Source organism: Saccostrea cucullata, unplaced genomic scaffold (genome assembly GCF_032062105.1).
Source record: "Saccostrea cucullata isolate Sc308-1 unplaced genomic scaffold, CSIRO_AGI_Scuc_v1 ctg142, whole genome shotgun sequence".
NCBI lineage: Eukaryota > Metazoa > Mollusca > Bivalvia > Ostreida > Ostreidae > Saccostrea > Saccostrea cuccullata.
In genome coordinates this window covers 207,305-234,915 of record NW_026939327.1, presented here as the reverse complement: position 1 = coordinate 234,915, position 27,611 = coordinate 207,305, and the positions used below count along the sequence as shown (strand labels likewise).

At 32.4% G+C, this 27,611-nt stretch overlaps 1 protein-coding gene across 1 annotated transcript in view; it reads right to left on the bottom strand.

Moving 5' to 3' along the window:
• Window positions 1-27,536, bottom strand: part of LOC134252865 (cilia- and flagella-associated protein 46-like) — a 43,903-nt gene extending 16,367 nt beyond the window's left edge. The window contains exons 1-35 of the mRNA XM_062735408.1: window positions 27,380-27,536; window positions 27,067-27,200; window positions 25,523-25,654; window positions 25,255-25,319; window positions 24,825-24,989; window positions 24,479-24,602; window positions 24,215-24,309; window positions 23,922-24,107; window positions 22,496-22,552; window positions 21,209-21,289; window positions 19,988-20,087; window positions 19,772-19,870; window positions 19,357-19,547; window positions 19,031-19,127; window positions 18,810-18,941; window positions 17,145-17,262; window positions 16,458-16,484; window positions 14,840-14,969; window positions 13,587-13,721; window positions 12,561-12,809; window positions 11,156-11,368; window positions 10,702-10,963; window positions 10,262-10,411; window positions 9,898-10,008; window positions 9,600-9,778; window positions 9,224-9,355; window positions 8,849-9,020; window positions 6,779-6,937; window positions 6,459-6,529; window positions 6,153-6,228; window positions 5,963-5,977; window positions 4,102-4,209; window positions 3,647-3,812; window positions 2,840-2,875; window positions 1,442-1,648 (exon numbers count right to left, since the gene is read on the bottom strand). Of these exons, the coding sequence (XP_062591392.1) occupies window positions 1,442-1,648; window positions 2,840-2,875; window positions 3,647-3,812; window positions 4,102-4,209; window positions 5,963-5,977; window positions 6,153-6,228; window positions 6,459-6,529; window positions 6,779-6,937; window positions 8,849-9,020; window positions 9,224-9,355; window positions 9,600-9,778; window positions 9,898-10,008; window positions 10,262-10,411; window positions 10,702-10,963; window positions 11,156-11,368; window positions 12,561-12,809; window positions 13,587-13,721; window positions 14,840-14,969; window positions 16,458-16,484; window positions 17,145-17,262; window positions 18,810-18,941; window positions 19,031-19,127; window positions 19,357-19,547; window positions 19,772-19,870; window positions 19,988-20,087; window positions 21,209-21,289; window positions 22,496-22,552; window positions 23,922-24,107; window positions 24,215-24,309; window positions 24,479-24,602; window positions 24,825-24,989; window positions 25,255-25,319; window positions 25,523-25,654; window positions 27,067-27,200; window positions 27,380-27,428 (4,423 nt within the window). The 5' untranslated portion in view covers window positions 27,429-27,536. The remainder of the gene's footprint in view (window positions 1-1,441; window positions 1,649-2,839; window positions 2,876-3,646; window positions 3,813-4,101; window positions 4,210-5,962; window positions 5,978-6,152; window positions 6,229-6,458; window positions 6,530-6,778; window positions 6,938-8,848; window positions 9,021-9,223; window positions 9,356-9,599; window positions 9,779-9,897; window positions 10,009-10,261; window positions 10,412-10,701; window positions 10,964-11,155; window positions 11,369-12,560; window positions 12,810-13,586; window positions 13,722-14,839; window positions 14,970-16,457; window positions 16,485-17,144; window positions 17,263-18,809; window positions 18,942-19,030; window positions 19,128-19,356; window positions 19,548-19,771; window positions 19,871-19,987; window positions 20,088-21,208; window positions 21,290-22,495; window positions 22,553-23,921; window positions 24,108-24,214; window positions 24,310-24,478; window positions 24,603-24,824; window positions 24,990-25,254; window positions 25,320-25,522; window positions 25,655-27,066; window positions 27,201-27,379) is intronic.
• Between the last annotated feature and the right edge of the window lie 75 nt (window positions 27,537-27,611).

The window sequence follows — 27,611 nt, the reverse complement described above, 5'->3', positions numbered from 1 at the left end:
ACATGGGCTTATAGTTACTGCACCAAAAACTCTGTTAACCTGCTCCATTAACCTGGTCATTCCTGCTGAAATTGCAGCATCTGAAACTTTGAATGTGAAACACACCAGAACCATCCTCCAATGTCTAATCCATATAGGACATAGAAGTAGTTAAAAAGAAAACTGCTCCAAAAAACTTAACCTGGGACGCCAACGAAACGCCGACGCCGAGGGTATTACATAAGCTCCCCCAACTTCGTTGAGGTGAGCTGTCTTGCATATGAGGAAATTTAAATGTGTAAAGAAGTTTCTAGATAAATAATGGAATAAAAATTTCTTGGCATTATACAAATCCAAACATTAATTTGAAGTGGTTGGGGAGGGGGTGAGTATTTTTTCTTGGTTTAATATGTCCTAAATATCTGAGGTTTAAGAGGAGTTGCGCTGACAAACTTATCAACTCTTTGTAAAAAGTATGGCCAAAAACCTAAGTTTTTAGTGTGAAAAGTCCCAGAAAAAATAAAGGAATCGGAATTTCCTGGTAATATGCACATCTACATATTGTGTCCTAAATATCTGCAAAGTTTAACGAAATTCTGTGCAGCAGTTTATGAGGAGTTGCGCTGACAAACTGTTCATCTCTATATTCAAGGTATGGCCAAAAACCTAAGTATTTAGTGCGGAAAGTCCCAGAAAAAATAATGGAATCGGAATTTCCTGGGAATATGCACATCTACATATTGTGTCCTATATATCTGCAAAGTTTGACGAAATTCTGTGCAGCGGTTTATGAGGAGTTGCGCTGACAAACTGTTCATCTCTATATTCAAGGTATGGCCAAATGCCTAAGTTAAAAAGTGCGGAAATTCCCGGAAAAAATATTGGAATCGGAATTTCCTGGGAATATGCACATCTACACATTGTGTCCTACATATCTGCAAAGTTTGACGAAATTCTGTGCAGCGGTTTATGAGGAATTGCGCTGACAAACTGTTCATCTCTATATTCAAGGTATGGCCAAATGCCTAAGTTAAAAAGTGCAGAATTTCCCGGAAAAAATAATGGAATCGGAATTTCCTGGGAATATGCACATCTACACATTGTGTCCTAAATATCTGCAAAGTTTGACGAAATAGGAGTTGCGCTGACAAAAAAAGAGGACTGACTGACTGACTGACTGACTGACGGACTGACTGACTGATGGACGGGTCAAAAACATTATACCTCCCGCAACTACTTGCGTGGGGTATACATATCAGAAAACATACAATGATGAAAATCAGTTAAAAACTTATGTGTTGCAAATTTCTACTATGAGCAAAATATTGTACAAATACAATGTATGTTTGACTATAAATAACATTATTTCATATGTAATTTTTTCAAAGACTGGGCATAAAAAAATGACTTTAAGAGCAAAGAATGAATTTTTAAACAAACATATTCTGGGGTTATCACTGACCGATGATGGCCTGTTTAGCCACTGGGATGATGCCTTCAGCCATCAGGTCACTGTCAGCTTCACTGGTCACACTCTTACTGTCAGAGGCAGCGTCAGACGCTTTGTCCCCGGGGATGGGGGTTTTACTCAGGGTCTGCATCTGGGGTGGCTTAGCCTTGGCGGACCCCTTTCCTGGCCTCTTCTTGTCGGCTTTTCCTTTTGCGGCTCCTGTTATGGATGTAAATTTTTTTTTAATCTAGGAACACTTCAAACATATAATTTGTTTCCTGGATTGTCATAAAATGTACGCACAAGGTTTATATTATGTAATATTTTTAATGTAAAATCCTTCAACAAAATATGAAAGATATCTTTATTATTACAATTTAGACCCATATTTTATATTTGAAAATCTTTTGCAACATACTCATTATACATTTACAAAACCTGCAGTAGATAGTGTAGTAAAAACTGCTTTTAAGTGAACAGCTCATATTGTGTAAAAGAAAGATTTGCAAGGAAAATGATTAAACTGCTGATGAAGAGTCACTGTTTATGAAATCCAGACTAATGAATGATAGAGTGCTATGCTTGCCACTGAGAAAAAAATATGTTCAAGATTCTAATAGAAAAGGGGATATAGAACTCCTAGTTAAGGTGGTACATTGTAGTTTGATTCAATCTCTAAATCCATAAATTAATACAGTAAAACATGCTTAAAACAAAATGCCAAGGATTGACAATTATGCTTTGTTATAAGCAAAATTCTTTATATCAGTTAAGTTTTAATATATATTAAAGTCATGGGGAATGATAATCACTTTGCTGCATCAATTCAGATGACTGTTCAATATAAGCATGTTTTACTGTATAACTTATAATAACTACAGACAAATAAGGAAAATAAGATCGTATGCTAAACACAAGTAAAAACAAAGGTATGAGATTGTGCTAAAACAGATATCTGCAAAGATTAACTTCTAAAGAAAGATGCAAAAATGTTCACTTTTCAAAGTGAAAAAGAATAGCTTCACAACATAATGTGCAAGGTATTATAAAACTACTCAAATTTGGTTTACAATTCAAAATCTCAAACAGATCAACATGCACTTCATGATGGCTATTTAAAATCATAGCAATACAGAGTATTCATACACATATCAAATGCATACGTTATTGAATGGAGATTATAAGCTTCTTTTGATTACTGCAACTCCAGACAGATGTGCAGATTTACTGATTTCCGATTGTTTTGTTCAATATTAGATAAAATACATCTACAAGTGATACACTTATGGAACTACATTTTTCTATAGAGAGTATGGGTAAGAAAATATTGAATACTTCATCACTAAAAGGTTTGCTACAAAAGAGAGTGAGTGCAAGGAGTGAAGAGTGTGCCTGACATTGACTGTGTACCTTTGCCACGTTTCCCAGCAGCCGAGCCTTTTTTTGCTGTGTACGACAAAACAAAACACATCATAACACCCTACCATGCTGTGTCATACTACATATGACGTGTCCGTGACACCAACAAGTGCTGCATGCAGACATTTTCAATTTGTTTAAATAGGTTTTTCATACGCTTAAATATTCTAATTAACAGATATGTATTTTGAGCACAAAAACTAAAATCAGTTTATAATTATTTGGTTTACATGTAACTAATTATTTAAGATAATAAAAAAAAACTTCAGCATTTTACAGTATAGAGCAGAACTAGCACTACTTTTGACATATTAAAGAAATATTAAATATCTTAAAATTATTCCTCCCCTTTATTTTTTTCTAATACATGTATTGAAAACTTTTCATTTATATATTAAATTTCAAGATAAAGTCATTGAACCGGCAGATTTTCTATCACAGATTTGAAACAGATGAAAGCTAAGCAATAAAATTCTAGCCCATCTCCTGGATGCTACACATTATACACGGGAAACACACTTACGAGTAGATTTTACATCAACTGAAGATAATGCTGTTGTAAGGAAGGTTACAAGTCAACAAAAATACGCAGATAGTAATACATTAACAGGATACTCAGAAACTTTTCTTTCCTTAAAACATTAAAAAGCTAACCTCCTCTTTCTATATTGATTCTAATTCCATTCTACACTTACTCATTTCCAGAATGAAGTACATCACTTAGACGGTTTTCTAATATTTAAAACTCTGATTAAATGATCGAAAAGAAAATCTCTTTAGAGTGTATAGTTCTCTGACCTGCTTCTGCCTCCTTTTTGAGGTCGGTCTCAGTCTTCATGTTTAACATGATGTCCACTGCCCACTCCAGCTGGTCAACAGCATCCTGGAGGGGGAACTCATTGGAGTACAGCCACTGTCCAAACTCCAGTAGGTAGTCCACCTTAAGCCACTCGTTGCTTGGACTCTGAAATGGTCAATTGATAATGTTTAATATAATGAGTCCGGAGATTGACATTTTTCTTTGAACAAAGTAAGTGTATTACAATACTAATTAAATATGAAACAATGCCATTTTCCTTGCATAAATCTTCACACAGGGAGTTTCGGGTGGAAATGTCATGTAATGAATAAAGAATGACAGAAAAAATATTATCTTAATTGTATCAACATTTCCAGTAATTGGTAAATCTATTTAAACTTTGAATTCATGTAATTTTTTAAAGGACTAAAATAGGCATGTGCAGTTTGCTTACATTCAGGGCCTCAATAGCTGCCTGATAGGAGATCAGCTGTTCCAGTGTTTCTTTTGAGCTCAGGGCGACTCTTCTCCACATGTGAGCTACATAGTCCTCACTCTCATCCTGTCACAGGAAATCAGAATAAATTAGTAAAATAAAATCAAAATATATATCATGGTACAGAACTAAAAGTTAGGTTATAGCCATATGCTGTGTATTCAAAATTTCATATCACAATCTCAAGAAAACAATTAAAAATGATAAATGTCATTCTTTTATCATTAGAAGTAATGTAAATCTGTACGATGTATTATTAGCTTCTAATAAAAAATATTTAAAATGTCTAATTTCATGATTACACAAGTTAACAGATATACAACTATCATTGCTTGGAAACACTGGATTTACTGAAGCAAGGAGGGGAGATACATCTCAACATTACTCTATCTCTCTTTGTAAGCTTAATTTAATTCACTAGAATCAAATCTACAGATTCTCCGTGTACACAGGGCTTAACTCTGACATATTTTAAAGTACATAAAAGGCTTATAACACTTTACATAGTAATATTGAGAGTTTACAAAATAAATAAATTCACATGATGTTCATATTTTTTTGAAATTACATTTTTTTAAACTAGAGTTTACATTGATCCTCTACAGTCACTGTAAAAAAAAATTCCAGACTTGCATATTTAATACATGATGTATATATATTTTCTAAATACAGATTTTAATGTTAAACAAGAGTTTATATTCTATATATCCTCTACCGTCACTGTAAAAATAAATCCACACTTGCATGATGTATATGTATACTTTTTAAATTCAGATTTTAAGTTGATCACTGGAAATTTGAACAGAGCTTTTCAACTACATGTAAATCCTACTGATGTTCTGGTCATTTGCAGCATTATAGAAGTGTGGGGTACAACTGTAAGTAGGGGTCCAAATGAGTTGCAAAATGAAATCATCAAATAGCCCCATTTAAAAATTTTAGACACTTTCTATAATGTTATCTCTTTTCATTACTGGTACATTCTGCCTTTTTTTCTTAAACTTGATATGTATAAATTCTTGCAACAAAACTCAAAATAAATGTAAGCCAAACAAGCTTTGAGGGAATTTGTTTAATAAGTGGGTTGTGCTGACTGCATTTTAACGGCTGACATTCTCTGGTGCTAAGCAGTACATCATTTTACCCCTTAATATCAGGACATTGCCATGCATTTCCTGTTCTTTTAAACATATACAAACTCCAACTGAAACTTATTATTTTCTACGCTATGGAGGGACACACAATTTGTAGGAAGGCAGTGTCAGTATGTATCTTAGCATCTGTGTTGTGTAAGCTCTATTATAGTTATTGTCGCTTATTCAAGCTACAGTTTCTAATCTGTTTGTTTTACCTCTTCCTGCAGATGCAATAAAACATCACATTTATTAGAATTAAATCTAACAAATCAAAATTAAAAAAAAATGCTCATATCAACACCCCCCCCCCCCTTTCAAAAAAAAATCAAAGCTGGAAATGTACGTCATTTATCAAACCATAATGATATATTTTTAAAACTGCATTTATCTTCAAATGCATATAAAACTGAAGAAAAACACAATCACTACTATTATTTTGAAAAAAAAATTAAAGGTTGAAATAATATTTTATATGAAGAACTGGTCAAGCAAGACTAAAATTTTAAAATCAACTTTTGAAAAAAGACAAGCATATACCTAGTGAAATTAAAACACTTCTATAAACACTATAATAAAATTAATAACTTCCTGGAAATAAATAATTGCACCAAAAAAACAAAAACTTTGCAACTTTCTGTGAATTAAATCAAGATGAAGATAATTTTTCAAATGACTTCACTTACTCTTCTTCCATAAAGCTGATATATATCAATATTTGGATTGAATATACATGCATATTATTTGTTAGATGCAATATTAATCATTATAAAGTTTTATTTTAATTTTGAAACATTGGAATTTCATCAAAACTAAATGTTATTAGAGAAGATTAACTGTGATGACAGAAGCAACAGTTATAAACTCTAAGATTACCTTGAATTTCTGAATATCCATATTAACTCTTCGTCCTAGTTTTGCTTTGGTCATAACCCTGTGCTTAAATATCAATCTACAAAAAAGACAGTTATTTTATTAAATATTCGATTTCTTTGCAATTTATAACATCATAACCTCTATGATCTTTAAGAATTTTTAAAGTAGATAAGTTTGACAAAATTGAGCACTTTAATTTCAATGCAATGAAAATACAGCAGAAATATTTTGTTAATCAATGTCATTTAGAGTTTGGCATTATATTTACAATTTGTGCCTTGCTTCATAGTTTGACGATACACTTACAGTCTGTGCTTGGTTCGTGGCATGTCATTAATGGCCTGGTCCATAGCTTGAAGACCCTCTTCCCATTGTTGCTGATGAAAAAATCCAAAAATCATTGAATTTCAAAGTTATCTTACTTCTCCAATATTTTTAAGGATTAAAAAATCACCTTTCTTTTAGACAATGTCTTATAAAGGTGACAAACTATTAAATATAAATTCCATCTAAATTTTATCACTCATGCTTGGTACATACTAAATGTAAGACTTTGAATTGGTTTTTATAAGTTGTTTTTTTTTTTATTACCCCAGTCTTGGGAAACTCTTTAAATGTAAGCTCACCTTGTCAGCATAAGACTGAAACAGAACTCCATACATGGAGGCCCTCAGAGTCAGGTCATCCTCGGGACTGCCGATGGTGGAACTCTTTGGTTTCTCTGGGGCTGTCTCCACACCCTGATCATCTTCACCTCCCTCCTCCTCATCCTCCTCTGTCTTCTCCTATAAATATAAATAAAAGATTAAGCTTTACATTTCTATGTCAGAACTGGACTAGTATGCTTATCTGACATTTTCGATTATATATGTACATTCAACATGCACATCATCGTCTCAAGCCACAATACGGAGTCCACATACAGCTCTCTCCTACCCATGGCTGCTTGATCACAAAAAGTGACACAATCTTGAATATTTACGCCTCTCCATGGTGACATCATATTCAGTCAATGACAAGTTTTGTTTCCATTGCAATTTGAAATCAACAATTTACATCAGCGGTATTTCGTACACTGCGATTGGGTATTGAAAGGTCGCCTCAAAGTTCATTATCCAACTATGCTTTACTCCCATTGGTCAATGTTTTAATGAGCTAAGAAATATTCTCTTCTCATGCCAGAATGGGAGAGGATCGTACATTTTGGCTGTGGTTTGCAACAATGCATGCACATGTATAACATCTCTTATTAATTTCAAACATATCTTTTTACAACCTCAATGAAATAATTCAACTTGACTTAGAATGAAAAATTTTAGACACAATTTTATCAACATGCATTGTTACAACGCACTTTGAAAAATTACGCACTTTGAAAAAATTTTTCAAAGTGCGTTAATTTTTGGGACCAGGTTAACGCACTTTGAAAAATTTTTTCAAAGTGCGTTGAATTTGGGACCAAATCAACGCACTTTGAAAAATTTTTTCAAAGTGCGTTAAGACTGTACATCATAATTTTACACCATGTAAACATTTAACGCACTTTGAAAAAATTTTCATGAAACAAAAGGAATTAGACATATATTTTAGAAATAGACAACAGTATTATCCCCTCGCAACGTATGATGGGATATATCATATAGTGATGAACTTTCAAGAATCGCCATATTTTGAAATAATCATAAATATGATAACATGTATCTAATATCTTTTCTCATGTCTTACGCAAATAAATAAAGCATATATACATTAATAAAATACAATTATTTAGTTTTAAATAGCTTTAAAATTGGTGAAAAATAAGCATTTTTTTTTTCGTGTTTTGTCTATAAACATATGCCCCCCCCCCGTGAAACACAAAAAGCTTTGGCATAAATTTGTAAAATGACAGTCCATATTACCGGTAAATAAGGAATTTTTGTTTCACGGGGGGGGGGTATGTTTTAAAAATATTTTTCAGTTTTCCGTTGATTTCTATAGTGAAAACACAAGTTTTGCCAAAATTATAGAGTTATCTCTCTTTGGTATCCCAAATAAGTAAAGTTTTATGAAAATTCATATGAATATCTATAAAAATTTTGAGAATCATTCCAATATGTTAACTTTTGAGAATTGACTTAGAGATAGGCGGAAGAATAATACTATCCTTCGTAGTTCTTTACGCCCTTGAATCTTAACCTTTTGACCCCAAATTCAAAAGGGGTCTTCCTAAGGCCACAAGGATTCTGTTATGTTGAATTTCATTGCAAAAGCTCAAAGGGTTGTCGAGATATCGTGTGGAAACGAAAGCGTTACAGAAAGACGGATGGACGGACAGCTAGACGGACATACGGACAGATAGACCCAAATTAATGTCCCCCACTTTTCAAGCGGGGGACAAAAAGTATCAAATCAGGTTCAAATGATAATTTATCATACCTGAGATTTGTAGGAATATTGACTAAGCCATGCAGAATTTTTTTTCAAAGTGCGTTAATATGGTCGATATTAACGCACTTTGAAAAAAAAATTTTTTTTTCAAAGTGCGTTAACATGATCCCAAAAATTAACGCACTTTGAAAATTTTTTTCAAAGTGCGTAATTTTTTCAAAGTGCGTTGCCACAATGCATTTGGAGAAAATGAAATTAAAAAAAAATTGCAATCTTTTGACAAGGATTAGGCTCCTCCCTTCCCTCCCTAAGCATAAGAGGCATACCTCAGTCTTCTTGACTTTTTCTGCTGTGGCTGTTATACACTGGAGCATGACTTTAATTGGCTCTCTGAGAAGTTCTCTTTCTATTGGTTGACTGACAAGAGGGAGGCAGGCATTCCAGTAGTGACGGACAGCTGTCATCACTAGATCGTAATTTTCTGCATTTCTTGCAAATCTGAAAGAAAAACAATCAATATAAATCATGAAAAAATCTTTTGTATTTTTGGGAATTTCTTTGATGCATCCATAAAAATCATATATTATGACATTGGAAAACTTTGTTATAACATTTCTCTATTGTTTCACTTTAAAATCATCATTCATTTTTCATGTTTTCAGAGTATGTTGTTAACTGAGCTTTTTCTTGAGATATTTTACCTTGCGCTGTTGAGGAATGCCTCCAGAGCCTCGCGTCTGATGGCGTTCTTACCAGACATGTTGTCTATCAGGCTCTGACCCAGCACACCACTGGCGTAGGACAACATCTCCTGCTCCACCGCATAGCGGTGACTGAAAGAAATCAGTTTAATAACAAATTATTTCAAATGGAAATAAAATCTTTTGACACAGATAATAATAAAAATGATAAATATTTATGCAGAGAACAATACATCAAAGCACAATTAATCTAAAAGTTACCTACCAATAATTATTAAAAAGATAGCTTTAGTTTCAGGTGGAAAAAAGTTCACTTTCAGATTAAAAAGACAGCCTAATTTTCAGCTTTTTTAAAAGATAGCTAGCTGAGACTTACGCGTCCATTTTCCTGTTCTTTGGTTGAGTGCCAACAGTAGCGAACCTGAGGGCCTTCTTGCTGCACCGCACCACCAGCTGGTGGTTCTTGGCCTGGTAGGACAGGGAGGCCAGGCGGGTCCACAGCTGGAGCTCCACAAACTTATCAGACCACTTACAGTCCTCTATCATGTTAGCAATCTGGAAATTAAAAAAAAATTTGAGTTACCAAAAACACACAAAAATGTGTACTTAACTTGTACTTATCTAGCTAGTATTAATACTAGAAATACTAGTAAATGATGTTCTTTGTGTTTTACCTCATTGCAATTTGGTGCCTCTTTGAATTCCATGATTCCATTCCTGGACACATGTACCAGCTCTACTGCTACAATAGCCCTGGTCATCTGTCTCTGACCCTCAGAGTAGGGCTACAAACAGGAAAATCTATATCTTAAACAGTTGATTTAAAGTTTAACATTGTTCTAATGTATTTCACTGATGAATAAGCATAGCAAGAAATCAGTTTATGCTTTTAATAATAGCTCCATTGAAAAATCGGAGACATAGAACCTTGGCAGATTTATTGGTCCTCGAAAAACATAAATACTTCTCCTTACAGTGTGTATATCTAGGAGCTTACTAACCCTCATTACAGATCTACAGCCCTGACACATATTTTACCTCGTCATCAGCTCCCAGTGTCTTGGGGATCTGCTGTTGAGCCATCTGTTTAGCCAGGACCCAGGTCTGTAGCAATGGTTGTCTCACCCCAATAGGAACAACATTAGCCTCCTTACTGCCATTGGTTACTTCTATAGCATAGTCACATACCTACAATTACCATTATACATAGATGTTCTACTCTTTACGTAGTGAAAATAATGTGATAATGTGTACAATAATCTTGGAAATACATGTACTTCGAGGGTTTTCAAGAAACACTGGTGCTTGCCGATAATAATATCAACATTTTAAGTCAAATAGCAAAACACTAACCTAAATATTCTCTTTATAACTTATCATTTGCAGAGGAGGTAATTTTTTTCCTTTGAAGTGCTGTGTAATAAATACTACACTTTTATCAACTATGATCAATATTCTCAGACATAAAATTTTCATACTTCGATGGCTTTTTTGAGATCAGGCATGGCGTCAGGGCTGATGGTGACCTGGTTGCTGGGAAGGGGAGCTTTTCCCTTGGCTGGGGAGGCAGCAGCAGGGGGTCCTCCTTTACCCCCCTTTTTGCCTCCCCCTGGGGATGGGGCAGCTGTGGGGGAGGGAGAGGAGGGTTCTTGCATTTCTTTGACTGGTTCATCTGGTATCCAGGGGCACATCAAAGCGAAGGCCAGAGCTCCGCAAATGTTCACCAACATCATGGTTTCTCTGTTTAAGTAAAGTAAAACAAAATAGTCATTAATACTTTAAAATTCTAATTTTCAAAAAAAATAAAATTGCATAAAAGGACATAAAATATGTAGAAAATAAATATCATGAAAAAAGAGGTCAATGAAATTACCTATTGAAATCAAATTTAAATACAATGAATCATAAAGGCCAATATGACCTTTTGCTTACCCATCATGTCCTACTTTTTTAATGCCCTCTACGACCTTTGTCAAAGTGTCCATGACCTCTCTGTGCCTCCTCTGTGTCAGAACATGATTGTTATAGTTCCAGATATAAGCTGCAGCACTGCACACAAGCCAGGGTTCCTCTAGCTCCACCCCCAACTCCAGACCCCTCAGGAAACTCTGAGTGGCATCAGCTGACAGAGACTTTATCCAATCACTGTAAAGGATTTTGATTCAAAGTAAAATTTTATATTCAATGAAATATGATAAGATAAAGGATAAATTCATCTTATCTTAACTCACATAGGACTTGTCCACATGATCTTAATTTCTGATAATTTAAGTGGGACATAATTTATACTAAAATCTAACTTGAAATGATATCTCAATATATATAGTCAATATGCTCCTGAATTACCAATAGTCGGATGCTTTAGTCGAACGATAGTTGAATATTCGTTTAATTTAATTATTTTTTCGTATCAGTTTCACTGTTTGTCTTTCACAGACTAGTTCACAATATTTAACCTACGCTATCACCATAATACTAGTACAACGAATTTCTGAATTGTAAACGTGTACGTAGTGCAATAAAAACTACATCAATATGTATCTGTCATTTCTTTCAAAATTCATATACTAGCTGCAATTTTATCTAAATGCAGATATCACACGAAAAATTTGTTCTATCTTTACATGTGCCCCATAATTGAAGCCAATTATGCGTGTCCGTCAAATCTTTGACAGGTAAACAATTAAAGCGCGCCTCTTATAAAAACAAAGAGAGAGCAAGAGCTTGGGATAAATTTAAATTGCATGCATTTTACATTTATTGATTGTATAAATCTAATATCAAAAGTAATAAAATACGTTTTAATTATTCTCATATAAACTGTTTCATGTATTTACGATTTTTGAAATAGCTGTTTACTAGTTTAATATAATTCTTCCTAATAGACATGTTTGCCGAACATACATCGAGGTACAAATAATTTCCTTTGAATAGTTATACCATACCCTTATTTTACATATGAAAATATCGCATTTACTTACATGTAAATGATGGCAAATATAAGTTTATTCCTTGAATTCAAAATTACTTTGATGAAATACATTTTTTAAGAATAACCGACTAAAGAAATTTTAGTCGATAGTCGGTATGAGAACGATAGTCGACAGAATTCGTTGACATTCCTAATTTCAATATATATAGTCAAAAGGACAAGACCAATATTCAATCAAGTGGAAGGAGGGGCGGCCTTGGCTGCAATACCACGAGGTGAAAAAGACCATGACTTGTACTTACTGTTGTAAAGTATGTGGGCTAGCAAAATCTGATTCGGGCTAGTAATTGTTCTGGACAACTAGCTCTCGATTTCTGCTAGTGCTGAAAAAAGTTTTTCGCGCACACTGTGATGCTGCTTACCTCCCCCTGAATGAAGGCGACCTCTGCCAGCATTCTGATGAGATCTTTGTCATACAGTGGTACGGTCCGCTCTGGACTTGTGGGTCGACTGCCTCCCATGGACTGCTGGGTCATCATGCGGCTCTTCCTGTCTGACATGTCAACAGTAGAGGGAGCCACTTCACCCCCAGCTGTAGTGGTAGACTGCTCAACAGGTGGCGCCGGAGTCTTGGCCTTCTCTGAAGGTTTTGGGCTAAAAATATATATATTTAGGTAAAAATTTGAAAATTTTGACCGGTTTGAATATATTTTAAAATAATTATGCATTACCAAAATATAAATATTTTAAATTCATATACAGGTATCACAAGAAATTTAGAGACAAAATTTTTTTTATTTACTATGTATTCTAGCAAAAATTAAAAGATTTTCTGTCACTGAAGATAAAATATCAATGGAAAAACAATTCAAATATCATATATGTTTAAAACTTTACTAGTTCACTGAATACCAAATTTGGTATATGCATTGACAAAGATAAAAAGCAAAGGATCACAGTTTATACCACAGCACACTGCAGGTAGAAATAGCTGACTGAAATAGCTGAGAAATGACATTTTTCATGATTTTGATTGAAAAACTGACTAGCTTCCACATCAAAGAGCATGCAATTTATTTATACTTACGTTATGCTATCACCACAAATAAAACAATAGTGTTTAAATTAAATTTCAAAGAGAATTACCATACTCTTAAATCATTCACAAGGACAAATCATGAAAGATTTATATGAATATTTCATTATGAATAAAGTCGATGCAGAGGATAGATAAACCTGCCATATCACTAAATCCCCTTTGTAAAAGCTTTGTAAAATACACTACATGTATTCAAAATTATCATCCAGAAGCGACTGTCATCTGGATGCCACTGTGCTTTAAGACCAACATAAAATTACTGCTGCAATATATTCATATTCTTAAAAACCATATTTTTCAGTTAAATAATTAAACCAAGTTCTGAGCCATACCTTTCCATTTTAGGGGGTGGGACATTTTTCCATCGTTCATCATCATATAGGAGACAGAATCGAGCAGCGACTCGACAAACATCCCAGACTTCCTGTTTACGTGCTGTCTTTGCCAAGTCTCCCCAAAGTCTCGCTCTGAAAATCATTAAATGTAATCTTAATTCAATATAAGATTCAGGGGTTGAAAAAAATCTACATGTAAGACTATGTAGAAAATGGATTTTGTCCTGACTTTATAAGAAATAATCATGAAATTCATAAAATTCTAAAATTTTTAGTCAAAGACTATGATATTTCATGCATATCATTAGTTCAAACATTTAAAGTTTAATGCAGTGAATCTGTTTAATAGATTTAATGAATTAAAAGTTGCAGCTGTCAATGTCATTAGTATTTCCTGTTTACATTAAGTATTTCAAGTGTATTACAATTATCTAATTCTTTTTAAAAATATAAAATAAATTTTCATCCATTTATTCTTTAAGAACCCTTTGATGATAAATAGAGTGAATTAATGATCTTGTTGAAAATCAAATAATTTACATTGTGTAAATATGTAGCACTAACTAAAATTCTACATTAATACAATTTATACCATAATCTAAATTATAGTATATTTCAAAGTTAATATTTATTACATGGACTGGGGTTGTTCAAATTACAGACTCAAAATCCCTATTCTCTATTCAAAATTAGGAGGTTTAATAATTTTTACATGTACATTGTACATACTACTATGAATTTTATGAATATGATTTTTTTTGAAAGCTACAACACAACAATACCAACAGCTGACTAAGCAAATGGATTTTTTTTATTAGCTGTATGTAGTTTATCACACAATACTTAACTGTTCTCTATCATTTTCAACTCTGGAACCAATTGATTGTTTATAAGTGAAAAAAAAAATTTAATTCACAAATCAATCTACTTTATATAATATACATGTATGTACTTAAAATGAATTCTAAATTCTTAGAAAAGTGCAATGATGTATTCAAATTAAAGTGTATCTTCTAACTCAACAGGACTAGAATATATCAAATATCTGTCTTAGGATATAAGCAAAATTTGTTTAATTCTTAAAACATAAATTTCAAACAAACTGGACTATGCGATAAAAAAAATCAGAATTGTAACAAATTCTGCAAGTTTTTATTCTATTAATTAGGAAAAAAATGCTAGACTGAGGGCCAGAGTTTCAAAATGTGTTGACCTATTTTTAAAGACTTGTCTTGTTCGCTAATGTGTACCTTTCCCTGTCGTTTTCGTCCCCGAGTCTCTTTAGATGCCCCTCTGCTTTTCTTACACACTTGTTGAACTGTCGAGCCTTGTTTGCCAGTTTCTGGATTGCTGTTTGAGGGGCTTTACCTCCTGTGACATCTGATAAAATATTAAACTTAAATAAGCAACAAAATACATTGTGTGACCCACGATTAAGGGCAGGTAACTCCTCCAACAGCTGATTAAAAGGAACATAAACTTAAATATGACTTAATAAGAATAGAAATCATCTGTGTACCTTACAATAATTAATATATATAGTTTCTGACCAAGAGAGAAAAGAAAGTCTGCTCCCCCAAAATTTCCAACAATATAATATTGATCAAAGAATGCCAATTCCAGTGTTAAAAGACTAGATCTGAAAGAGTTTTCCATAAATCCAGAAGTAAATTAAATGAACAAAGATGAAATATTGTTGAACTGTAAGTTGTAAAAATATTACAAGTATGGGTATTTCTTTGATTGCAATCATGCAAACTACGATAAAACAGATTTTGCTTCAATAAAAAAAAATAAATCTTAAGAACACCAATAACATGCAATGTGAACAAACTAAATTCATTGCAGATATCTCAGTTCTTTATATAATGTTAATCTACTGATACATCTATGACATCTAAATAGCATTAAGAAAATCTCTAATTGTGGTTAAATATTTTTTCTTTTCTTTTGGTATCAATCTTGGGTGATACAGAATGTGCAAAATTCTTTCAATTTCCTACTTTACCAAATAATTATTTCAATATATTTGCTAAAATTTATAGGAACCATATAAACTATCCAATACAAAATTACTAAATTCTGAATTTTAAAAACTACTCTCTAATGGATATGAGGGCATTATATTGCTTTAAAGTCATCTATGTTTTCTTTTTTTTCAGTGTAAAATGTACACTTTCACTTTTTACATGTACCCAGTAGCTTTGAACTACATTATATGTACACATATGATACTAGAATACATGTGATAAAAATTTTCCCATCTAAACTGTTAATGGTGCATCTAGATTTTTTTGTATATTAAAATTTTGCAACTACATGCAATGGTTTATTGATTTTTTTTCTGATTTAGTCCTGTTCTATAGTTCCATGTCAACATTCTAATTTCCACAATAAAAAAATCTAAATGATTGTAGTATGTTTGCTGACAAAGTTCACATTTAATAAAACTTTACTACAAAGAAATTATATGGTTTCTACAGTTTCAAAAAACTGAGGTGCACTCAAACTCAATGGATCATTATTAAAGACATTAAACCTATTTTATTTTATTTATTCATTTATTTTTCGCTAGAGAAGACTTTTTTCCTTTTAATATTTGGATTCAAGTGATAGGACTATTGAAACATAAAGACTGAAGTCACACCAAACCTAGTTTTTCAGGTTGATAGAACAGAACTATAACCATAATAGTAGTCACTGTGGATTGTTTCCAGATTTTAAAAAAGAAAAAGACAAAGTCTATCATTTAATGAAAATTCAATTTTCCATTCAATGGAGATTTTGTATGCCATGATGTCTTAGAAGGTTGAAAATCTGGAAACAAGCAATGACAACTTTGATATAAATTTGAATGTGTTCTAAAACCTTTTTTGTTTTCAGTTGAGCTTTTTTCTGAAATAAAAGCAAGCAATAAATATGTTAAAAACTATGCTGCATGAATAACATCCATGTTTCAAAAAGTACCGGTAAAGAGTGAAAACACATGAAAAAGCATATCATATTTGTTCAAGCAGATTATACTTAATAAACATATGAAAAGAGACAAGATTTTTTTTATTGAAAGCAAATATGGTAACAGCTTTTTGTTTTCAAAACTTAAAGAGTTAGCACAAAGAACTGCAAATTATTATGACTGGTGATAATTCTGTATTAAGTCACTCCTAATATAATTTTTGTTTTTAAGTTATCTATCAATTTATTTTCATGCCGTAATCTTAGTTTTAATACTTATAATCATGCATTTTTGAATTATTCCCTTACTCAATAATAAAAGAACATCTGAAAATGTTTAACAAAACCTTTAACATTTAATGGTAATCAACAGCTTTATCTGGATCAAAAAGTAAGCAATATCGTAGTATATTGATGCAAGTAAAAGAAACATACATAAGCATGACATATAAAAGCATATCATAAAACCATTTCTTAAAATTGACAAAAACTATTTACAAAGCTCTGGCACAATGCAAAATGAAATAGACAAACATTCACAGATATACAAAGAGAAGAACATGTATGTAAAAATAAGTACAATGTTCCCCCTCCCCCTACCTTTTGTGTCGCTCTCACTGTCCAACACTAACTGGAAGGCATCAGGGGCCAAGGCCTCCCCCACCTTCACCAACAGGGACCTCTTCATTCTCATTGTTCCTGAGTCTGCTTTCCTGGCCTAAAAAAATCCAAATCTTAATGAAAAATTGTTTTTCTTTTGTTTTTACCTCATATCAAAATTTCACTTTCTTTTATTTTACTGTCTGTATTTATATAAAGCAATAAAGAAGTCCTGTGATTACAGTGACTGTTCATTTGAGATTCTTTTCTCTTTCTGAACTAAACATATGCCTATGCATCATGAATGTCCCATTATATTACTTTAACAAGTATATATTATTTTTTTAACAAATACATTTTAAATTTCATTACCTTCAAAAGTTACGTTTGATCCTGTATGACCAAAATCCTATTTATAGTTAGCACCACTGGCCAAGATTATAATATTGTGATAAGCAGAGAGTGGATTCTCTTTAAGAAATAAAGTCCGCGTTTTCGTGAATGTTGCAGACATATACCTTTAATTTAAGGTCGAAAATGTTGTTTGAAAGATGAAAGCCGAGGCGTTAGCCGAGAGCTTTTTCTTTAATCTTTCACAACAATTAAGCATTTCTTTTCAAATATATGTAAAGAAGTTATTCCTGCATCATTCATAGACAAAAAGGACGTTATTTCTATTCTGCCAAGATCGATAAATACTGCTGATCGTTTCCTCTATAGAGAAATGAATTAGGTCACCATGTCTCGATTTCACTGTTCCATTTAACACCAGAAGTAAAATTTGTTTGCTTACCTGTGTATAGAATGCAGACAATTTGAGCTTTCGTTGCATTAAAAATAGCCTTTTTAGATTACAAATTTGTTCGTAATATGTATTGATCAGTTAGAATGAACATACAATAACAAAATCATGTTCCTGTTTTACTGCTAAAACGTTGTTTAATATGTAGGGAGGTCCGTGGAATAGCCCCGCTTAGCTATAAAAACCGACATTCATCAGCAACTTGATGCAATTTACAGTGTTTATACTGCAAAAGACAACACATCGATGCGGTGTAAACAAGTATTTCATTCTACAGCCAAACATGCATTTGAATTGTTCAGATTTGATACGTGTTTCTGATCTGATAATTTTTTTATGACATTCGTGATTTATTGGAGAATAATGTCCGTCGGTTTCCTTTGAAGTTTTCAGTAATCGTGGTAGAATTAATCACAACAGCTCATTAAATCTTTATTTTCAAATATATTTAAAGAAGTTCAAATAAGGAAATATATTCAATTCTTCCCTTTGATGTTCTATAGCTTTCTAAAAATAAGTTTCATACAGTAAATCTCAATCAGGGCCCCTACTGTCATACTGCAATAACCTACTGTTCATGGATGTAACTTACTTGTTCATGACTATAACCTACTTGTTCATGGATGTAACCTACTTGTTAATGATTGTAATCTACATGTTCATGACTGCAACTTACTTGTTCATGGATGGTACCTACTTGTTCATGACTGCAACTTACATGTTCATGGATGTAACCTGCTTGTTCATAACTATAACCTACTTGTTCATGACAGTAACCTACTATTTCATGACTGACCTTCTTGTTCATGACAGTTATCTTCTTATTCATAACTGTAACCTACTTGTTCATGACAGCAACCTACTTGTTCAATGATCATGGCTGCAATGTCTTCTGCTCTTTCTGGCTGCTTGTAAAGTTGGGATCGGAGATCTAGCCTGTGCAGAGCAACTTCCAGTCTCTCTTTATAGAGGCCACCATCATCCAGAGAAAGGGCCTAGAAACAAAGGGGAGGAGCGGAAATAAGACAATGGTTAACATACAAGAATTGATGGCTAAGATAGAAGCACTGAAACTACTGTGTACCTTTCTGAGGTGCTCCATGGCAACCTGAATCTGCTCCTGGTCTTCCTCACATTTGGAGAGTTCCGTGTGAATTTGACACCTCAGGCTGATTAACAAGCTGAAAGGGAGAAAATCAAGTCTTATCACCTGATAACCATTTTGCATGTGGGTAGGTTATAAATTGCTGTAACAACTTGCAGAAAAGATTGCCACAGAAAACATATCAAAACATAAGCATTTTACATTTTCTTAGTGAAAAATTCACATAGATAAACTGTCTATCAAAGTGATCCTTTGTCTTATGATAGAATTTTTTTCCCCTTTCCTCTGTTATGTTTGTCCTGTACCTCTGTATATCCTCCAGGGCCTCTGCCAGCAGGGTGAGGGGTTTCCTGACATGTTTACGGAGGTTTGGCTGTAGGAGGGGGAGGATAAGGTTCCACTGGGTCACACAACCGGCCTGTATCACATTGGGGTCCCCCTGTCTGATGGCATTCATTATTGTCTCCTCACATCTCTTAATGGCTTGTATTCTCAGCTGTAAACAACAGATGTTTTGTTTGAGTGCTTTAACTTTCCTGCAATTTCTTATATGATAAATTCATTTAAATGATATATATGCATTACGATTTTGAGATGGCAATGATTGGAGAATTAACTGTATATTAATATACATATCTTGCAGTAATGCCATTTATAAACATGATTTTCTGTGACTATATAAAAATGGAAGATAAGATAGATATAAACAAATGAACATACATCCACCACAGATTTATTGAAGGTCTCTTGTTTGTCTCCTAGACTTCTCACCATCAGCTCACACTGAAGAAACTCCAACTCAAGGTAAAAGCTGGGGTCCTACAAAACCAATCACAAATGTTACAGAGAAAGAAAGAAAATTAAAACTGACTACCAGCAGGCGAACATGAGTGACTTCTACATTCTAGATTTTAGCTACAACATTAAGCTTGTTACCTTAACAACACAGGTTTTCATATGATCTACACAGTTTTGTGCCAAGTCTGGGAAGTCTAACTCAACACAAAACCTGGCCAACTCCACAAGAAGGTATGGTCTGGAATTAAAGAAAAGCTAATTTTGATAAACAGCCCACCAAGTTTGACTACTTTTACATAGTTGGGTACATCATACTATACAAATTTCAGATTTAAAATTTTATTTTCTATAAGATGGGTAATAAAGCTGCAATTGGAAAACAACATAAACTTGGTATAAAAAAGTGCCAATCTAACTTTGCTAGATTCTAAGGCAGTGTGTAATTAAAAAAAATCTTCTACTAAGATGTGTCTAGATATATCTTTTATTTTACAAAATAACAGAACTAATGTATTTTAAAGCAGCAGAAAAAAAACCTCAGATGTAAAATAAATTCAATATCCTAATCAAATCAATCAACTCACACATTTTATCATCCACACATTTTGTAATCAAATTTTTATGTATGATAACATAATCTCATGAAAAACTTCATCAAAAAACATGCATGCAATAAAAACAGACAAAAATTGAACATAAAATTCTCACAATTCAACTCAACACTAAGAAAGTATTGCCAACCTTTCTGCATCTGGCAATGCTATTCTGAAATCATATTTTTAAGTACACATGTATATAGAAACAAATTAGTTGGCATGCTAAACATGCTTATAAGTTTCATGCTACATTTATTTAACAAATTCACAGCATTAGAACTGTGTCTTAGTGCAACAGTTTATAATGTTATGAGCAATTTGAAAAGATCTTCTGTCCTTAAAAGATTAGTTATGCAGCAAATAAGCCTTTTGCCTGTCAATAAAAACCAGTCATGTGGACTCTTTTCCTAATACTGGGAGATACACTGTTTGAATTACTGGACAGGTACAAATCTGAGCAAGACATTTAATTCAATAATACTATCCAACATAATACAAAACCAGAATGACTCTTCTATACGATATTAAAGAACCAAACAAATTAATGTCTTAAAAAAAAAGTTAAAGCTGCGAAATTTCCATTTTCTGATATAATTACTTGTAGGTAAAAGATTCTCTACATTACCATTCCAAACTCAAAATTAAAAGAAGAAAGACTTCACCATCAGATCAACTATTGGTTGCAACCTTCACCAATAATATATTTTCAAATATTCAATCACCAATATATAATGACTCCACACAATGTTATATAATGACTCACTTATCTGCACTATCAGTGGCCAGTCTCTTGGTTGTGGTGGGGGTGGGGGTTCTCCGCCCAGCTCCTTTGGTGGGGCTTTTTCTGATGAAAAGGTTATCATAATAAAATTGTTAGTACATGAAGCAAGTTACACTATTTTAAATGCTAGAGCAAAAGTTGTAAAATTTTCTATGCATGTGCTTCCTTATATTTGTAAACAAAAGTAAGCTCAGCTGATTAAACTGTCATTAATATGCTTTAGTAAATGAAAATTGGCCTTTTGACTTTGTATTGTTCTATTAAAGATTGAAAAACTGACCTTTTGTTTTTCAGTGAAATCTGCTACATGTAATGTTTATAGCTATATAAAACTAACCTAAAACCTACTCAAACATTCTGGCTAACTACATGGATAAACAGTAAGTTAAAAAAATTATGTAACTATTTATCAATTTTTTTACTATAATAATAAGTGGCACAAATTAAATATCTTTATTGGTGAATTAAGTTTCATATGATTTCTGAGAAATCATGTTGTTTGTCAAAATGATTCAACACTTATGGTATTGTATACCTAGTATATATATACATGTTTTAACATAGAACCAACATCTAAAACTCACATCAGAAGCCAAAGCTTTGGAAGGGAGAAAAATGTTTCCAAAAACATGGTAAGGATGAATTCAAAGTTAAAACATGGTTTTCACATACCAGTACTTAATACATGTATAAAATAATTATGTGTAACTTTCTAACTTGGTGCAGAATTCGAAAGTATATTCAGAGAATGCCATGTACAATATATGTACAAATACATGTGATCACCAAGTGTTACTAAACTCATAATTTCCAAGGCAAAATTAAGCCACTCATTTCAATCTTTTTAAAAAAACACTTTAATTGTGCAATTATTTTGAAGAATCTTTTTTGTTGACTGTGAATGAAAGCATTAGTTACTGATCAAGTGATTGAAATGGGGGAAATGTGTCCGGTATATACTGTCTTGATCTTAATGATCATTAATTAAATACTGTAAGTTTTTTTTCCCTCTAGTACATTTATTGTATTAAACAGTACATTTTTGTCTGAGCATGCATTAATCATTATCTGGCAATTGTAATTTACTAGTACTATTCCATGCTCAAGATAATCAAATATTCATTCATCAATCATGCATTGTTGGTTGGAGTTCAAAATGCCTAGTGCCCCAAAAGGGTACAAAAACATCATTCAACCATGTTCACACAGCTATGAACACGAGGTTCAAACACATCACATGCTAGCTACTGGTTCATCTAAAGAACTTACACATCAGACTCTTCTGAATTTTCTCGATCACTTAAAGTTTGTTGACTTAATTCTGAACTGTTGAACGTAAAGGTGATTTGTTAATGTGAATTGAAACTTAGGACAGATGTCAAAGGATGAACAGATATAGATCATTTTATCTGAATTTATTTTTGGGGGTAGGTCTATTAATTCTGACTTTGCAACATGTTAAATGGCCACATTGGTTGAAAAATACATACCTTAGAAAATAAAAATTGTTGACAAATTTCTAGTATACAATTCATATTGAGGCATGAATGCTATGGCAAATATGTTATTCAAGGAAATTCACATTGTTTATAAAAACTTTTGGATAAAACTGGAAGTTAAAAGCAAACCTGGAGGAAAACAGATACCGGATTGTTATCAACTGTATAAAATCATAACTCAGTGTTTTAATTGTTTTTTTTTGTAAAGAAGGGTCTATTTTTGATTTCCAAATTATATAAGATCCTTTGTTTATGAGGTTGGTGTCCACACTAGACAGTGTAAATCTGTGTACTGGTAACTAACACGGTGGATATACTCACTGAGACACCCTGGACCCCGGATCTTTGTCAATGTTTGACAAGACCGATCCAGCAGAGCTTGAGGCCCTTCAGGGTAAAACAGTAGCAGATAATTAGATAATTTATTTATATTTTGGGCGAATCTTATCTATAAGAATCAGTTTCATTTAAATAAGTGTCACAGACATAATAGGCTATGATGTGGACAAAAATATCTCAAATATTCCAGACCAACATATTTGCGACTATAATGTGACTCTCCTAAAGCACAAAGGGATAGCAAATCATTTCTTCCTCTTTCCAATGAGTATCAATGACTCTGAAATATTTTATCTTTCAATAGATATTTTTAATCTATTTTTTTTATCTCCTATACAGCATTCTCTCAATGGTATTATCAAATGCAATAATTCATATTTTAATCAGCTCTAATAAACATTTGATTTCAATCATTGTTACACACTTTTTAAAAATGTATATAGAAACTACTGATACTTTAAAAAAATTGAAATTTAAAATATGAAAAAAAAGTGAGCAAAGCTAATAAAAAATGCATGGATCAAATAATAAAGAAAAAAAGAGAAACTTAAAAAAGAGCATTTCATAAAGACAAATTGAACTCTGTAAATTGAATAACTGAACACTGTAATTTTTTTTAATTAAATGGGTCATTTGTAATAAGACTCACATATTTCCAGGAGAAAGAAATCTTCACAAATATATATTTAAAAATTATTTTTAGATAAAGGATTACAGTATTTATATTGAAATCAACTTTAACAGGAGTTCAAGATTGTGTCATTGTTGGCCATTAGATTTCCTGACTATATCATTTAAGTTAGAAATATTTCCTTTTTCATTTATCTATCTCTCTATTTCATTTTTTTTCATCATACCTGTCTTTCTCTAATTCTTCCATTTTGGTGGGACCTGCAGGGGAGTGAGTCCTGATAGATTTGGACTTTGACCCTTTGCCAGTGGGCGTTTCCACCTGAACTATACTGGTATGAGCGACGCCCATCTGATTCAAAATGGACTGAATCTCACTGTAGTACTCACGAGGCTCATTCAAGTCACAAGATCTACACCAATTAATATAGTTATTTAGATAAAATAAAATTGGTTAACTTAATACAAATGTACAATTTACAAGAAAATCATTCAATATTCATTTGATTTGCATACATACACTTTGAGTTTAAGAATTTTGTAATAGACGGACAATTCAGGAGAGTTCTTGACATCTTTATGAAGTTTTGATGAATCCAACAGTTGGTTTCTTACCTGCAAGAAAAAATTATTAAAAATCACATCAAATAAAATATGTTTAAGTTCAAACAGTTTCTCATATGAAATATTTGCTCTGAAGACTTTAATTTGTGCAGTAGAAATTGTGCTAGCTATAAATAGACAAATAAAAAGTATGAAAGCAGAAGTACAAATATAAACTTACAATCAGACCAAACACTTGTTTATAGAGGTGAGGTACATTCTGTTTAATAAATGTAGCAGCAGCTCCTGCCACACTAGAGGCATCAGTTTTTCTCCCAGCATCTAAATGACACTCCATCAGGGCACTACAAATATGGAAATTTTATTCAATCACCATGTTCAGCTCTTTTCAAGAAAAGTAACTGTTGCAATGAGATGCTTCAAAATTATAACAAATTTAATTTAAAAATTTTATATCAACATTTTGAACAACATGTATTGATATCATAGCTAAAAAGCAACTTTCGTTAATTTCAAAAAAGTTACACAATGAACATTTCAAGAACTACATCTCATAAATAACATACATCATCAGCTGTGCCCGCCATTCAAAGTCTTTGTCATCAATATCATCCAGTGCCTTGACAACTTGGTGCAAACTGCGAGCTAGATACTGACGATAGTTAGGCTTCAGAAAAGGTCGGCAAAATTGCCAGTATATCACAGAAGCATTGTATACTAGGAAATGATATCTGAATAAAACAAAGTTTGAATACATGTACTACGTTAAGCTGAAATTTTTTACCCCTTTTGCTTTGTAAATTTCATGAGTCTGATAATTTAAAACCCCAGAGTCTTCACCTCAGGGAAATAAATCAGTAAGCTTTAAAGCACTATAAACAATTACTAAAACCATGTAAATGTACATGAGGTACAAATTAGGTACTGTACATGAATGCAGAATTAAAAATTTGTAATAGAAACTTCAGTAATAAACTTCAGTCATGAGTTATTCACCTTGGGTTCTTCTTGGCAAATGATATTGCTTTTACAAGGTACACTACTGCCTTTTCCAGTTGTTCCTGTTAAAGATGATTATTCTGTGTTGAGTACGAGGTACATGTATTAAATCTATAAGCCATGACTATGCATGATTACAGGGTTAACTCAAGTTGCAAAAAACAATTCCCTGAAACCTTTATAAAGATTTTCATGTGATGATCAAGTAACAATTATTAGAAGAAGTTATGATTTGATTAATGAATCAGCACAAAGGCAATCTTACTGGATTGTTGGCCTCTTTGGGAGCTAGGAGCTGAGCCTGGCATAGGTAAGCTCTACAGAAGAACTGGTTGGCTGGTGGAGGCTTCATAAAGTACATTTTAAGACATTCTCTGGCCATATCTGGCATTCCATTCTAAATTATAAACAATATGTTTATATTATATACCCCAAGAAAAAAGAGAATTTTTATTAAAATAGAAAATCTATCATGATGATCATCCTAATTCTATTAATTTCTTCAGAAAAAAAAAATACAACAAACTATAGTCAAACGTCTGAATTTTAATTTTGATGTTGTTATTGTTCAGAAGATCACAAACATTAAAGAAAGTCATTTTTAATATATTTCATGCAATATATACATGATATATTACCTTAAATGAAACCACACAAATTGTTTCGATCTTAAATATCAACTGCATTAATAAGTAGAAACAACATAATTGTCCTTGATAAGAATTGCTGACATAAATTGAAACAAAATTCAAATATTTTTCATGCTCATCACTTTGCTTGCAAATAAAAAATGTGATTGGCTGTTTCCCTCCTCAGCTTTTTTTTTTAACATGTTTGATAACAGAGAATATAGGTCATTCTTCGGTTGATATTTTTTCACTGTTCAATTGGTTGTACTATATCAACAAAAAAATCATGTTACATTGTTCATTAATTATCATATATTTCCTAAAAAAAAAAAATAATCATTCTGTGTGTGTTATATAAATGACGGAATTTTCAATCCCTGCGCATGCACGTGTGTAGACAAACTACACATCGGGAGATGTGCCATAAAATGTGTAACAAAACCCGGGCCGGAGATTTCTATTGACTTTAATTTTATGATAAAATTTGTATTCATGTGCTTTTATAGAAAAAAACGTTTTCATCTAATTATTAAAAGCTGTATCTCCTTTTTCATGGCAGTGTGTATGACCAAGGCTAACTTTTGCGTAACCAATGTAATCACTGGTAATCTTGTGCTGTTGTCGTTGTCAAATTCATGCTTGAAATCTATGTACACATCGATACAAAAAAAGCAGTTTTATTTTTATAAACGTCATTAAACACTGTTAAACATATTAAATCGAGGTTTTATGAGAGTGGCTTAAAAATGGATACCCAACTTTCTATTTTATTAGATGCTGTTTTTGAGAAAGAATTTTTATTTCTAATTTTTAAATAAAGATCATCATCTTTATGTGCAAAAAGGCATTTTGGAAGGTATAGAGTATAGACCCTTTTCCTAAATATTTTGTAGAGTTAACATGTATGCTAATCAGAAAAAAAGAAAAATAACAACATACAGTCAAATGTGTCTGAATGTGAATTTAATTTGTTTTTTCTTATGAATATATGTTTGTTAAAGAAATTTCAATTTTTCATTTTTACTTTCTATTTATTGGATGCTGTGTTTGAGAAAGAAGTATTAATTTCTAATTTTTTAAATAAAGATCACAGTCTTTATGTGCAAAAAATGGCATTTTGGAAGATATAGTGCATTGTAAACATTATGAATTTAATTTTGTTCTTATGAAGATTTCACACCTGGAATGCAGTCTCTGCACATATGACATATAAATCTGAACCAAAAGATTCCGGTGTGTCAACGGCTGGTTTGCTTTCAGCAACATTTCTCAGTAACTGGTAGGCCTGTTGTAAATGCTGATTGTTTTCCTGTCCTGTGAATCAAAGTTTGTACTCGATTAATAAAAATGGCTACAAAATAACGTAATTACTAATTGTGATGCAAATGCTACAAAAAAAGGTAGTTCAAATCTATCAGAATTATTGAGGAAATTCGAACTTTGAATATTGATGCAATCAAAAAAAAAAACCAAGAAAATGAAATAATATGCACCTATAACTGCCTGTGCTTTAGTAAGCAATGTTCTAATACTTGTATCCATCTTTCCTACTAATCTTCCTTTCAAATTTAAACGAGAAATCAAGTTCTTTTAGTTTTCAAGAAACCGTCGAGCACCGACTCCCGCCATGTTGTTTATTACACTAATTCCACCATTACGCTCAAAGAATAAGTGCAAACTATATCATGATTAATCTTAGATATTGGCCTATATCTAGTATATTCT